This window comes from Schistocerca cancellata, chromosome 10 (genome assembly GCF_023864275.1).
Source record: "Schistocerca cancellata isolate TAMUIC-IGC-003103 chromosome 10, iqSchCanc2.1, whole genome shotgun sequence".
Lineage (NCBI taxonomy): Eukaryota > Metazoa > Arthropoda > Insecta > Orthoptera > Acrididae > Schistocerca > Schistocerca cancellata.
The window spans coordinates 204,179,998-204,195,672 of record NC_064635.1 but is presented as its reverse complement, the minus strand read 5'-3'; the positions used below and the strand labels follow the sequence as shown (position 1 = coordinate 204,195,672).

Sequence of the window (15,675 nt, the reverse complement as noted above, 5' to 3'; positions counted from 1 at the left end):
CCATCTCACTCCCCATATCCACCACTGCTGGCGGCTCACCTCAAACTGCGTAACGCTACGCGCTATTAACAGCCAACTGCCCAACACTACAATAGCATATACTGCATCAATGCCAACCAACCACAGCCTTCACACAGCACAGTCAGTGATTTTCATATAGAGCGCTACGTGGCGTTACCAACATAAAAACCTAAACAGCCTTCTTACAAAATATGTTCTGAGGAAAAAAAATGTGGGGCATCACCAATTGAACAACCATCGTATTCCCCTCTGTCCACTATAAATAGTTAAGGGTGGCGACGAGTAAAATCTCCTTCTGTGGTTGTATCGAAAGTACTATACAACAGGTGTTTTAATGCGATGCGGGATTTTTGCGGAAGAAGCAGTCACGCCGTTGGCGGGCTGAGTGTGTTTATTCAGTGACTGTCGGTCGTGTCTTGTTTGGTGGGAAGGAAAGAACAGGTTGTACGATTCAGGTAGGAAATTTAGAGTTCGTTCTAGGACGGAAGTGAGTGCGGATGGAAGAGTTTGTTCAGTGACAGAGGTGAGTCTGAAAGGAAGAGTTTGCCAAGAGAAAGAGACGAGGATGAACCTAGGAGTTTGCCCTAGGTCTAGAGCTGCTATTGGAAGATCGACATCCCTCGGCCTGCACTTCAGAGAAACAGTCACGACGGCGCCGCTGTGCGTGTCTCACGATTTGGTAGGTGCACGCCTTTCTCAGTCCAACGATGTGGCCAACAGTCAGAGTGTTGGTTTAGTTAGAAATGCACGGATAATTTTTAGAACGTCTAGCGGCTGTGTTCTCGAAACTTTCAAGTAACTTTAAACACCAACAGGTTGACTTGGTGTAATTAATGCAGTGCAGCTTTGTAATATTTACTGATATTGCTAGATAGATGCGTTTCATTTTCAGGATACCAAATGAGAAGTTGCGGCCCAGATATCACCAGTGTGTGTATGTGTGTGTGTGTGTGTGTGTGTGTGTGTGTGTGTGTGTGTGTGAAGTGTTATGAAGCGATGTGTGTATATAATTGCGCAGGGTTCCGCGGCCAGAGTCAGTCGACATAAAAGTTTTCCGGGTATGGTACCGCGTCATAATGTAAAAACTACTGCTGCTATAGAAAAGCCAACGTTTCGGCCACGATTGCAGCGGCGTTCTTCTAGGTCTATTGGTGCGTTCTAGCTATGCAGTGTCCTTTATATTTTGTGGTTAGTGTTCACTGCGCATGCCATTACGTCATAATTTTAAAAATGTAGTTAGTTTATTGGTCACTCAAGGAAGAAGGAGGGGGGAACTTTATTTTAATAGATTAGTGCGGTGGAGGGAGAACGTGACCTCTGTTGTCTATTGGCTCTTGTCTTATGTGCCATGACTGGTGGTCACCGTCGAATGAGAAGTCTGCTGCTGTTTACCAGCTGCTGGACGTCGGCCGCGCGGCGGCAGTTACTCGCCGGCGGTGCTCGTGCCTCGTGTTGACAGTGCGGCCTGTTGGGCTCTGATGGGGCAAGCCTGAGTCCATCCTCCCTGTTCATGTTGTTAGGGTGTTTAAGTATTTCGATGGCCTCTCTGATTTTGCGTTTCGTCATAATAGTATGAAGACAAGATGTAAGAATTATTAAATGATCCCACCTACAAAGAACTAAGGGGGGACCCTACGGCGAAGATAATTCTAAAGAAGACCGCGATTAAGGACTCGAGAATTGACGCTGACACAGCCAAGGGTCTTATTCCCAGAGTACCAGTCTCTCCCAGAATTTACGGTGTTCCAAAGATACATAAGGAAAGTTGCCCTTTGAGGCCAATAGTGAATGGGATCAATTCGCCTACTTACAATCTGGCAAAGTACCTAGGCTGCAAACTAAGACGTCTAGTTTGCAACACGGACTCTTATGTGAAGAACTCGACACACTTTATACAACGCCTAAAGGGAGAAACAATTTTACTTACGGACATCATGGTCAGCTTTGACGTGAAATCACTATTTACGATCGTGCCAGTAGATGAAACTATCCGCATCCTTCAGGAGAATGTCCCACCAGACATATGCGACCTGGTTCAGTTGTGCCTGACTTCAACGTACTTCAAATGGCAAGGAAAATACTACGAGCAGACAGACGGCGTAGCAACCGGTTCTCCCCTATCTCCGCTGGCAGCCGACATATTCATGGAAGCCTTTGAAGCAACGGCCCTCGGTTCAGCTTCTTTACGCCCACGTTGCTGGTTCAGATACGTGGACGACACGTTCGCTATATGGCCTCATGGTGAAACGGAGCTACACAAGTTTCACGAATATTTGAGCAATATGCACGGGAAGATACAGTTCACGCTGGAAGTAGAAAAGAATGGTGCTATTCCATTTCTAGACGTCGAAGTGTACAGGAGAACGGAGGGCACACTGGGGCACAGAGTATATTGCAAGCCTACACATACAGTCAGGTATCTGCACTCCCAATCCTACCGCCACCCAGCGCAGAAGAGCTCTGTCATCCGCTCTTTGGCAGTCCGAGCGCAGCGCCTAAGCGATGCTCAAAACATCACACCTGAGCTTAAAAGGTTACGCACAACGTTTGTAGCCAATGGCTACAGCCATAAGTCGATAAACACAGCCTTGTCGACGAACACAAGCAAGAAAGATAATCAGGAAATAGACAAACTGCAGCCAACAGTACGCTTACACTATGTGAAAAACGTCACTGACCGAATAGGCAAACACCTTCGCCGCGTTGCGGTGCTGCCTGTCTTCTATAGCGGTCGCAGGATCCAGGACGTGCTAGGCTCCACCGAGGACAAGGTGGATGCATTACACACTGCAGGCGTTTACAAGGTGGGATGCGAATGTGGAGGGGCATACATCGGCGAGACTGGTACGCCAATAGCAACGCGCATTCGGGAGCACGAGCGTTATATTCGTCTAGGGCAGCACAACAAATCCGCAGTAGCAGAACATCACCATGACTGCGGAAAAGAAAAATTCAGCGAAGCCTGTGTGTTGGCCAAGCAGCCTATTATGACGAAACGCAAAATCAGAGAGGCCATCGAAATACTTAAACGCCCTAACAACATGAACAGGGAGGATGGACTCAGGCTTGCCCCATCTTGGCTGCCAGCAATCAGAGCCCAACAGACCGCACTGTCAACACGAGCTTGTACGTAAGCTAACGTTTGTACCGACCGCTGAAACTGTGGTTCCTGTGTCTGGTGCAAACCAACTATGTGCGCATTAGGAAACACTATTAAAAGTTTTATTAGAATTTTATCTGGAATTGTGGCTATAACGCTATATTGTGCTTGAAGGGTCATACCGATGTTAGTAACTTCACTGAACTAGCTGTTAAATTAATGTTGCTGATTCAGACAATGAATATTTATTCATTAAGATAGGTACAAAATACTGTCGCCGCATGCGGCTTACGCTGTTGAAAAAAATTGTCGTCTTGGTTGGTCTTTAGTGCGTTAAAAAAGAAAAGAACGAACGTAATGTTGAATCTGGGAGGAACTTCAAAACATGACATGTAATTTAAAGTGAGGAGGCAAGACTGGTGCAATTCAAGCAAAGGAAAGAACACGGCAAGTACCAAAACCTAATTTTCCAGAAACTTCGATCAGTGGAAGACGGGGCAAAATAAACGAACACTTGTCCCGACTTATCCAGAGCTACTCGACCTTTTCTGGGAAAACAACACTCAAAGTTTTCGGCGTAAACTATATCCCTTTCAACGAGCAAATAGTTCAACCGATGCACTGTTGACCGCGAATGGACTGCACCTACGTCCGATTTTGTGTCATACGCAACTAGATTATCAGGAGTAGCACTAAATTAGTGGTGATGATATAGAGACTAGACTAATACACTCCTGGAAATGGAAAAAAGAACACATTGACACCGGTGTGTCAGACCCACCATACTTGCTCCGGACACTGCGAGAGGGCTGTACAAGCAATGATCACACGCACGGCACAGCGGACACACCAGGAACCGCGGTGTTGGCCGTCGAATGGCGCTAGCTGCGCAGCATTTGTGCACCGCCGCCGTCAGTGTCAGCCAGTTTGCCGTGGCATACGGAGCTCCATCGCAGTCTTTAACACTGGTAGCATGCCGCGACAGCGTGGACGTGAACCGTATGTGCAGTTGACGGACTTTGAGCGAGGGCGTATAGTGGGCATGCGGGAGACCGGGTGGACGTACCGCCGAATTGCTCAACACGTGGGGCGTGAGGTCTCCACAGTACATCGATGTTGTCGCCAGTGGTCGGCGGAAGGTGCACGTGCCCGTCGACCTGGGACCGGACCGCAGCGACGCACGGATGCACGCCAAGACCGTAGGATCCTACGCAGTGCCGTAGGGGACCGCACCGCCACTTCCCAGCAAATTAGGGACACTGTTGCTCCTGGGGTATCGGCGAGGACCATTCGCAACCGTCTCCATGAAGCTGGGCTACGGTCCCGCACACCGTTAGGCCGTCTTCCGCTCACGCCCCAACATCGTGCAGCCCGCCTCCAGTGGTGTCGCGACAGGCGTGAATGGAGGGACGAATGGAGACGTGTCGTCTTCAGCGATGAGAGTCGCTTCTGCCTTGGTGCCAGTGATGGTCGTATGCGTGTTTGGCGCCGTGCAGGTGAGCGCCACAATCAGGACTGCATACGACCGAGGCACACAGGGCCAACACCCGGCATCATGGTGTGGGGAGCGATCTCCTACACTGGCCGTACACCACTGGTGATCGTCGAGGGGACACTGAATAGTGCACGGTACATCCAAACCGTCATCGAACCCATCGTTCTACCATTCCTAGACCGGCAAGGGAACTTGCTGTTCCAACAGAACAATGCACGTCCGCATGTATCCCGTGCCACCCAACGTGCTCTAGAAGGTGTAAGTCAACTACCCTGGCCAGCAAGATCTCCGGATCTGTCCCCCATTGAGCATGTTTGGGACTGGATGAAGCGTCGTCTCCCGCGGTGTGCACGTCCAGCACGAACGCTGGTCCAACTGAGGCGCCAGGTGGAAATGGCATGGCAAGCCGTTCCACAGGACTACATCCAGCATCTCTATGATCGTCTCCATGGGAGAATGGCAGCCTGCATTGCTGCGAAAGGTGGATATACACTGTACTAGTGCCGACATTGTGCATGCTCTGTTGCCTGTGTCTATGTGCCTGTGGTTCTGTCAGTGTGATCATGTGATGTATCTGACCCCAGGAATGTGTCAATAAAGTTTCCCCTTCCTGGGACAATGAATTCACGGTGTTCTTATTTCAATTTCCAGGAGTGTACATCGATGCCACAGAGTAATGTAGAAAGTTGTGGATTCACAGTGAATAATTGATTGTATCACAAGTGAAGCAGAAACGGAACAGAAGAAATAAGCAAATGTGCTGTTGTTCGCTTTGTTACGTTTTTCACCTCCAGAATATAGAAGGATAATAAACTGTAGTCCATTGAAGGTAGGCGATGGCAAGGTAAGTAGATAAGGAAATGAGATGCTGAAAGTAGTATATGTGTTTTGCTATGAAGGATATAAAACGTAGAATTGCAATGGCAACAATAGCTTTTCAGAAAATTGTAAACATGTTAAATTCGAATATGAATTTGAGTGATAAGAAGTCTTTTCTACCGTTGTTTAACTGTTTAGGTTGTTGTCAGTATACATAAACATTCCCTCTAGCTAGACTTTATCCATGATTCTAGTCACAGAGATGGGACTAACGCTATGTGGGGTATTATTCAGTTTTCTACTGATTTTAGTCATATGGCCACTCAGCATATTTGCAACTTGGAGAGCACAGCGTCTCGCGGTAGACTGGATGTCTGGATCCGATCATGCAGGATTTCATCTACGAAGGCGCGTTCTTTTTGGCACTAGCGTAGTAAAGACTGTGCAATGTCGTAGGATTGACATAAAAGTTTTCGTAGCATCCTACCGCGACACAATGTAAGAAACTAGCCTGGATAAACCAATAGTCGGCCTCTGGTACAGTGACCGCCTTCTGGATTTTCTGATGCGCTTAAGCTTTTTTTCCTTTACTGTTATTTCATATCACTCGTCCCATATGGGCAAGGGGTCGGCTGTGAGCGGTACAACATTCCTCTCTTCAGGCAAGCGCATTAAGAAATTTTGTAATTAGAATCAGAAACAGAATTTGGGACTGTTTTTCTGTTTTAAATTGAAAATCAAAGCAGCACTTAAAGAAGGAAAATATATACATCCCAAAAAAATGTTGTGGAAAGGCGAAATTCTTCTGATAGGACATTAAAGCACTGCAATTTCACGTAAAACCTGAAGGCCCTGCATTGAGTGAAGAGTATTGTAGGAGGAGATAGTATGTTTCATAGGGTCGAGGGGTGTGGATAAAGAGTAAAAAAAAAAGATGGGGCTGTTAAGCAGGAAAGCAATGGAGGGGAAGATAGGAATTGAGACAGATAGACGGTGAGTAGTGGTGTAATGTGTGTAAGGTAGTAGTTAGAAGAGGAAAGGGATGGGGATGGATGGAGAGGGGAGAAGAGAGAGGTGCCCTGATGTGGAATAGGGTAGGTGGAGAAGAAAGTTGGCAGGAGTGATAAATATTGTATGGGGGAGGGAGTTGGTTGAATTTGCATGGGGATAGGATATGGCGATTGTGTAGCTGTACAAATGTGTTTCTGAAGGCACAGCAGCATACCAGGGTTGGTGATCAGAAGGGTTGGGATTATTGGAAACTAGTTTGCAGATAGTGAGGGAGATAAGGTATTCAGTGTGGATGAGGAGTTGTGGGAACTTGATGAAATGATAGAGGATCCATATGGGGGCAAGGTAAATGGATGTGGTAAGGGAGATGGAGAGTGTGGCGCTCTAGAATTTGGTGGGACTTAAAGAATTTTGGTGGGGTGGAGATCCATGCAACATTTTCATAGCAGAGGATGTGTCAGATCAGAGTTTTGTACATGTGGAGAATAGTGGAGGGGACGTAATCCCCGTGTTTGACCAGTTAGTACGTTTAGTAGTTTCAGTACTTTTTGGACTTTCTGTCGAAGGTTAGTAGGTGAGGTTTTCACATTAGTTGCAGTCAAGGATTAGTTCATAATACTTTACTGTGTTAGTTAACTGAACAGGACGGTTGTAAGTGGTAAGGTACAAGTCATGGAGGCAGGAAGTGCTGGTGGCTCGCCCTATAATTATTGCATTGGTTTTTGAGGGGTTAATCTTGAGGAGTCATTGGTTACCCTAGGAGGTAAACTTCTTGAGGTGTATTTGGAGGGATCGTTGGCATTTCTGGAGTGTAGCGTAGAGAGCGACCCAGTGTCATGAGCATACTGAAGGACGTAGACTGATGATGGTGGTTTGGGCTTATCAGCAGTGTAGGGGAGATAAAACAGAGGAGAGATGACACAGGACAGAGCCTAGCGACACTCCTGCTGTTGGATGGAAGGTACAGGAATTGGTCTTGTTAATAATGGCAAAGGATGAGGGATTAGACAGGAAGGATGCTATAAGACGGACATAGTTGACTGGAAGTGCGTATTCTAGGGTTTGAAAAGGAGACTGGAATGCCGTACACGGTTGTAGGATTTTTCTAGGTCGAGGGAGACAAAAGTGGCGGATTTGTAGGAGTTGAGTTGGTGGAATGGGAGCTCGGTGAGGTGCTGGAGCTGGTCATCAGAGGAGAAACGGGGGCACAAGCCACACTGGGTAACATGAAGAAAGAAGGTGGTGTTGGTTCAAGTGCTGATAGATGCGTCGGGAGAGGATTGATTCTGAGACCTTGCTAAATAGCGGGATAAGGCGAAGGGGCGGTAGGAGGAGGTATCAGTAGGAGCTTTGTGGAAAAGTAGGATTCTGGATGTTTTACACTACGAGTGCTAAATACTTATGCCCCACGGGAGTAGATTTAGCATAGCAACAAGAACAGAAGAAAAGATTGCCTCCAGAAACTGTCGCAGCCCATAGTGTTGCCAGATTGTGTAGCTAGGCAGACTTTGCGTGTTATCAGTGTGGCAAGTTTATTTGTCGCACGCCGCGATCTGCCACGTTTCATGTCCGAGTACATTCTGCAGGAGACTTACGTGTCCACTTCGAAAGACGCCTTGTGTATAACATGATCATTAGATCAAGGACTTATGCCAGTTACAATCATTTAGCAATCTGCAATAACAAAAATTGTAAAAATGCAGGGGCTTTGATAATCAACTTACATTCTTCTGAGATTATTTTCGAGATTATATTTGATAACTGTACGATTTTTTTAGCGTATACTTTATATTTAACCTATTACAAACTAAATATTATGAATCAGTGACGAAATTACGAAAAAATGGTAATTTGAAGTGGCTGCGTAAATGTAAAAATATTTTTCCTGCATTAACAGGTTTTGTTGGGAACTGAAGTTGGGCATTTTGTACAGGAAAGGCAGCTTTGTTAGAAAACTGGTCCTTGTTAAATTTTATAAACGACCACTTCATGCTTTTGTGAATGAACTGTGATACTTTCGTGTGTTTTTTAACGTATGGTTGGCATTCCTCATTTCTTTTAATATTACGAAAATTCGTTAAATTGAAGTCTGCAAGATGTTGCATTAATGAAAATATTAATTGTAAAAATAGAAATTCGGAAGGTTTTTTAGTAAACCATGTCCAGATGAAATAAAAATATAATATTTATTTTCTCGAAAAAGTTGTACGATGTAGGATTCATTTAAATGATTGAAGTTACATCGTAAGATATTTAACCCTTTCTTTACCAGCGTAGCTTATAAGAAACATCGTCTTTCCATAGATGTATTTTGCATCAAACCGATTTTAACTACTCTTTGCCACTGTTTACTTGAAGCTCCATGCCAGTAGTGACTGTTCCTGACAACAGATGGCAGGAACTAACGCGCGGGAAGAAGGAAACAATTGTTGAGCGTGACTAGTTGCTGGAGTTTTCATTGTGAAGAATTGATGATAAAAAAACGTGTAAAATACGTAAGTTTTGCACTTTCGTTAACAGTCAAATAATTATCGTGTGTTGTGACAATCCTTCCTGCATAAGTACACCATACATTTGACTTGCATAATGATTTCCAGATAAGATAAACTGCAAAAAACCTTATGTTGCTTCAAAGCAACAGTGGAATTGAGTGGAAAATCCGTAATATAATGCCTCGCTTTACAAATCTATTGATGTAGGTGTTTGAAATTTTGCTTTGCAGGTATAAAATCACACTCTAGACACTTTTGAAATATTGCGTCACTATGTCTGGCTTTTTGGCTGATGCTGACCTAGAATATATTATGAATTTACCCGATAATGAGTTCAATGCATACATTGATGTCCCTGATGGGGATATATCAGATGTTGGGGACGAAGATAAAGATGAAACTATCGAAATTTATGAAAGTTCTCAAGCTATTTCCGAAGCAGCTGTCATGAATTTCATTCAGATGGTGGAAAAGGAGGATGGAGCTGAAATTTCGGCAATTAGAGAGGAGCAAGAGACAGAATATGAATTTCCGAAGGTAGGGACCACTAACAGAAGTAACAATATTGAGAAAGTACATAATATAAGTATAATTACGTATTTTAGACGTCAATGTCTTTAAATTTCAGGCTGATGCAGTCAGGAGTGGTAAAGTTATTGATTCTCAGCCAAAATCAGATGTAATCGACAACAATACAAATGAAGGAGCACCATTTACACGTGAGCAGGAGCAGCAGCAGCAAGTAAAACATAGATGTAAGCGTAGTGATTATAAATTTAGAAAAAGTGGTTTTGTGGTACAAGACACAGAATGGAAAGGATCACTTCCACCACCACCAGTAGAGGAAATGACACCTTCGCAATATTATAAAATATTTATGAATGATGACGTATTTGAACTCATTGCTGAGCAATCCAATATCTATGCTTGGCAGAAAGATTCAGTTTCTTTGCAGACGAGCAAAAATGAAATGGAGCAGTTTGTTGGTATTTTACTGCACATGGGCATAATCAAAATGCCTTCCATTCATTTATACTGGTCGAATGAGTGTAGGTATTCACCAATAGCTGATGTGATAAGCAGAACTCGCTTCTTCCAGCTACTGCGGTATTTTCATGTTGTCAATAATCAAGACTTGCCTGAAGCTAATAGTAATCGTGACAAACTCTTCAAGATTCGCCCACTTTTATCTGCATTGCAGTCATCATTGAAGATACTCCCTCCAGAAGAATACCAAGCTGTTGATGAACAGATAATACCATTCAAGGGTAGAAGCGGTTTGAAACAATACATAAGAAATAAGCCTCACAAGTGGGGCTACAAATCTTTTACGAGAGCTGGTGCTTCAGGCATGATGTATGATTTTGAAATTTATGTTGGCAAAAACACCTGCAGTGATAGAGGATTAGGTTTGTCTGGGGATATTGTTTTGGCATTGACGGAAACATTGCCAGAGAAACAGCATTTCAAAGTGTTTGCTGATAGTTGGTTTTCTTCTATACCATTAGCAATTGCCCTGAAAGAAAGGGGCATTGAATTCTGTGGCACTATCAGGACAGACAGGATGGGAAAATGTCCCTTGAAAACTGAAGCGGAGCTCAAGAAAACTGGTCGTGGCTCCTGTGACTGGAGAGTGGAGACAACAAACAATGTAGCTTTAGTACGCTGGTTTGACAGAAAATGCATAAATTTCGTGTCAACATACGCTTGTGTTGAGCCATTGGCAACATGTAGACGCTATTCTGCATCTGAAAAGAAATTCATTGATGTACCTAGACCTTACATAGTGGAAAAGTACAACAAACATATGGGGGGCGTGGACCTCGCTGACATGTTGATAGAACTATACCGTATCAACTTGAGGTCACGGAAGTGGTATATGCGCATTGTGTACTGGTGTTTGTCTGTAGCAGTTGTCAATGGATGGCTACTCCACCGTCGTCATATGGTCCAACGTGGCAAAACCTCAAAGATGTCACTCCTGCAGTTCCAAGCTAATATTGCTGCAAGTCTTCTGCTTGCGGGGAAATCGGGTTCCAAAAAGAGGAGAGGAAGACCAAGTTCTGAAATGTTGACAAGGACTCCCGCAGCAAAAAGTACTGTAAGTGCAGCTCCAGTTATGGATGTGCGTTTTGATGGGTTCGAACACTTTGCAGATATGGTAGAGAAGAAAAGTCGATGTAAAGTTTGCATTAAGTCTACTACACAAATTTTTTGCACCAAGTGTAAAGTGAATCTGTGTGTCACAGTAAATAAGAAGTGTTTCCACATCTTTCATGGAATATAATAACTTCATGAGGCAAAGATACAACACACACTGATGTCTGATGAGATACGTGAAAGTAAAACAGTGAAATGTTTGCAGTGCAAAAATTTCAAATTTTTACTAATACACAGAGCTGAATTTGTTAATTACTCGAAGGAAAATAAGTCATCACCACATTGTCAATAATAAAAATGCTGTGCATATACTTCTAAGCTATAAAATGTGATGTATAAACCAATATTTTCCTTACATGAACCCATGTTTATTGAATTTTGTTTCTATGATGTCACTACCTGCAAGAACCACTGTTGCTTAAAAGCAACATTAAAAATTTTTTGAAATAAAACTTATAAAAAAAAAGATTATATCATATTTTACATTTATGCACCTAAACAAGTGTAAAAACGAATGCAGATATTTTTTTTTCTCAAAACTTTGAAATTCGGTAAAGAAAGGGTTAAGTGTCTCCAGCACTACAGCAAATTAATTTACGCGCTTGCAATTGCGTCGCGACAGTTGTCCGTTAGATACAGCGGAGATTATTGTTCAGTACCAGTTTACTTGACCAGCTGCAGTTTGGAAGGCAATTAAATGGTCAATGAATAAATACCAACGTCTTTTCTTAACACAACTTTCTGGTGAATGTTATCCAAAACACTTTAGAAACCTATGTCTAGAACTGAAGCAAAACAATTCGCCACCAAATTTACGCTTCCAGAAACGCGAAGATAAAAAAAAAAATTGCTTAAGTTTTACTTGAAGTCATTGTATTCCGTAACTTTATATTCTCCCGATAATTATGTCATGTGCCCTCAGGTATCAGATGTAAAATATATTACATTGGTTGTTGGACTGTAACTTACTGTAAATGTGCGGCTGGGAACTTCCGTTTAGTGGCAGTGAATATTTCGTTATCGGAAGCAGGATTTCTTTCGCCCTTAATTGCTGTGGATGCATGTACGTTCTCGGTCGGTCCTGTGGTTGACGGAGATTTAGCAGACACTGTGTTTTACGCGGTAATGCGGGATACTAATTTGTCTGAAATGCAATTAGGTCCGCTCTCAAATCTGTTTATGAATAAACACTCGCAAATTAAACTCTTCCCTCGCGGAACCAAACACCGAATTCGGTAAACCTGTACGCATCAAAATCTCGTTACAAAAATTGGGTATGTATTTTTAGCTCGTGCACACGTGAAGTTGTGGTGATGGTTCCTATCGGGTGCTTCGGGCGACGTAAGTTGCGAATAAACGACAACTTTTTTTTTTTTTTTAAAAAAAAAAGAAGCATCTGATGTTTTTAGTCAGCGCCACTATCCGACAGTGAAATGTTGACATTCCAAGCAGAGGTATATGGATCGAACCCCAGTGATGGGAACATGGTTTCTCACGTGATTTTCCCTGGAAAGAGGTAAGAGATAAAGGCGTCAGTTCTCAAATTATTTGACTATTTCTGAAACACTCGTTTTGAAGCTAGCTTCATGCTCTTCCTTATTTGTTCGTAATTTACAATAATTTCTCGATGTCTATATGTCTGATGCCCCTAGTACCATCGATAACCTTTTTAAATAGCCTAATCTCTATCTTCTACAATTTATTGTCCTGATGGTTACAGTAAACATTCAATTATGAGTATTTCTGTATTATGTAGCACTTTTTACACTACTCCCTCCCCCTCCCCCCTGTCTTCTCTCTGTCTCCCTCCACCCTCCCTCCCTCCCTCCCCCTTTCTCCCGCCCACCCTCCTTCCCTCCCTCCCGCCCTCTCTCACACTCAAGCACGCAGAACGTTAGACAAAATTTGGCACAGTGGCAGCATTATCATTATCATCTGTTCTTTGCTTTTGCTAGCTTTCAGTATCCTAGTTTTACTTAATTCCATGTACAGAAAGTGTCTGCAACGTAAATACGACTGAAAAAAATCAGCCTGTGGCCACTAAAAAGCGTTCATCTAAGGAATGTACGCATCATCGTAACTTTTAAACCCATACTGAAGAAGTTTCATGTGCTCTGCTGCCAGCTAGAGCCACAGATTTTCAAAAAGTCCTTCATTCAAATGATCCGTTCCTTATTGACATGAATTTACTTGATGTCTAGTCTAGTAAAACTTAGATGAACAGAATATCTTAAGATATTCATGTTACAGTGTTTTTTTTCTTGTTTTGGTGCATACTGCCTCCTCTGAAAGTTCATTGGAGTTCACCCTGTATATGGGGTGTCCGGGAGGAATGGTAAGTATTCACGTACATGACATGAACGATCATACGAATCAAAAAACTCTACGAAACGTGGCCTCTAACACGCATACCTTACGAGCTGTGAGCACTAATTCATCTTCGATTCTGGGAAACAAATATTTTGTACTGCAAGCTCTTTGCTTTCCATATTTTAGGGAGTAGGTAGTAAGGACCAAACCAAGAAAAATTATCTGGTAAACACGGTCTCTAAAATGCATTCCTTAAGAGGTATGAGTGTTTGTTCAGTAGATGAGATGGGTACCGCAGTAACGAACGCTTAAGGGAGAACGTAGGAGAAATGGACGTGTTTACATAATCTAACAGTTTTTGGTGTTTCAAAGATAATAGAACAAAATTTTGCACTTGAGATAATTATGTTATGGGCTACATTATGGAATTTTTTCAATTTTTTTTCTCAAAAATTTGAATCATGGCATTTTTGAAAATTCTCGCAACACTTGCTATCACACACGGAACATTTTCACAAAAATTACTTTATTTACAACTTTCATATTGTGGTAGGTAATTCTTAGTAATCAGAAAAGAAAAGGTGTGGAACAGTTTTTTAATATCAGTTTTAGAGCTCTTAATTTATTTTAAAATATTTTGCATATGAAACAAAGAAATTTCAGTTTCACAGAAAAGTAAATAATTTTGACAGAAATATACTTAGAAAAAAATTGTGCCACAGGAAGTTGTGTTATACTATGAACAAAGACTGCAGAAAATTTCACTTTTCTATCTCCAATGGTTCAGGGGAAAATGTTCCTTATACACTGAAAACTGAAAGTTCAGGGAAATGCGCATTAAAGATTTTATAAGGATTCACACCATAAACTAGTACATTAAGTAAGATTTATAGCAAAAGTTACCACATGCACACGAATTTCTAATAATAGAACACACAATTTCTAACCCAGTTATCCTAAAACCACTGTTCACTTCGTTTTCAGTGGACCGAAACTCTACACCAGTCCAAGTTTCAACTGTGAACAGCTCGTCGTCGTAGCTTCACAATTATCTTCCCCTGAATTACACTCCTGGAAATGGAAAAAAGAACACATTGACACCGGTGTGTCAGACCCACCATACTTGCTCCGGACACTGCGAGAGGGCTGTACAAGCAATGATCACACGCACGGCACAGCGGACACACCAGGAACCGCGGTGTTGGCCGTCGAATGGCGCTAGCTGCGCAGCATTTGTGCACCGCCGCCGTCAGTGTCAGCCAGTTTGCCGTGGCATACGGAGCTCCATCGCAGTCTTTAACGCTGGTAGCATGCCGCGACAGCGTGGACGTGAACCGTATGTGCAGTTGACGGACTTTGAGCGAGGGCGTAGAGTGGGCATGCGGGAGGCGATCTCCTACACTGGCCGTACACCACTGGTGATCGTCGAGGGGACACTGAATAGTGCACGGTACATCCAAACCGTCATCGAACCCATCGTTCTACCATTCCTAGACCGGCAAGGGAACTTGCTGTTCCAACAGGACAATGCACGTCCGCATGTATCCCGTGCCACCCAACGTGCTCTAGAAGGTGTAAGTCAACTACCCTGGCCAGCAAGATCTCCGAATCTGTCCCCCATTGAGCATGTTTGGGACTGGATGAAGCGTCGTCTCACGCGGTCTGCACGTCCAGCACGAACGCTGGTCCAACTGAGGCGCCAGGTGGAAATGGCATGGCAAGCCGTTCCACAGGACTACATCCAGCATCTCTACGATCGTCTCCATGGGAGAATAGCAGCCTGCATTGCTGCGAAAGGTGGATATACACTGTACTAGTGCCGACATTGTGCATGCTCTGTTGCCTGTGTCTATGTGCCTGTGGTTCTGTCAGTGTGATCATGTGATGTATCTGACCCCAGGAATGTGTCAATAAAGTTTCCCCTTCCTGGGACAATGAATTCACGGTGTTCTTATTTCAATTTCCAGGAGTGTATGTTGACTCAGTTGTAGAAACTGTTTATTCACACGTAAACGCCGAGCCTGAGCCACTTTCTTAAACACTTTACCACTATGTCTTGGCCTTTTAAACGGAAAATCATACAAAAAAACATGAACACAACTGTAATTCTCACATTAGCAGCAGAACGGAAATGTTTATATTTCTGCCCCACAGACAATAACAGCTGCCAAAGATAGCTAGTGGAAGGCAACGATAACACGACGTGAACGGGTTCAGAGCGCTCTACACTCTTCCGATGCTTTTACGGCAGCAGGAAGTAATAAAAC

General features: G+C 43.3%; 1 protein-coding gene across 1 annotated transcript in view; it reads left to right on the top strand.

The window, feature by feature from the left end:
* Nucleotides 1–9,211: 9,211 nt before the first annotated feature.
* Nucleotides 9,212–15,675, top strand: part of LOC126106266 (piggyBac transposable element-derived protein 3-like) — a 173,005-nt gene continuing 166,541 nt past the window's right edge. The window contains exons 1-2 of the mRNA XM_049912490.1: nucleotides 9,212–9,475; nucleotides 9,567–11,039. Coding sequence (XP_049768447.1) covers nucleotides 9,212–9,475; nucleotides 9,567–11,039 — 1,737 coding nt within the window. The remainder of the gene's footprint in view (nucleotides 9,476–9,566; nucleotides 11,040–15,675) is intronic.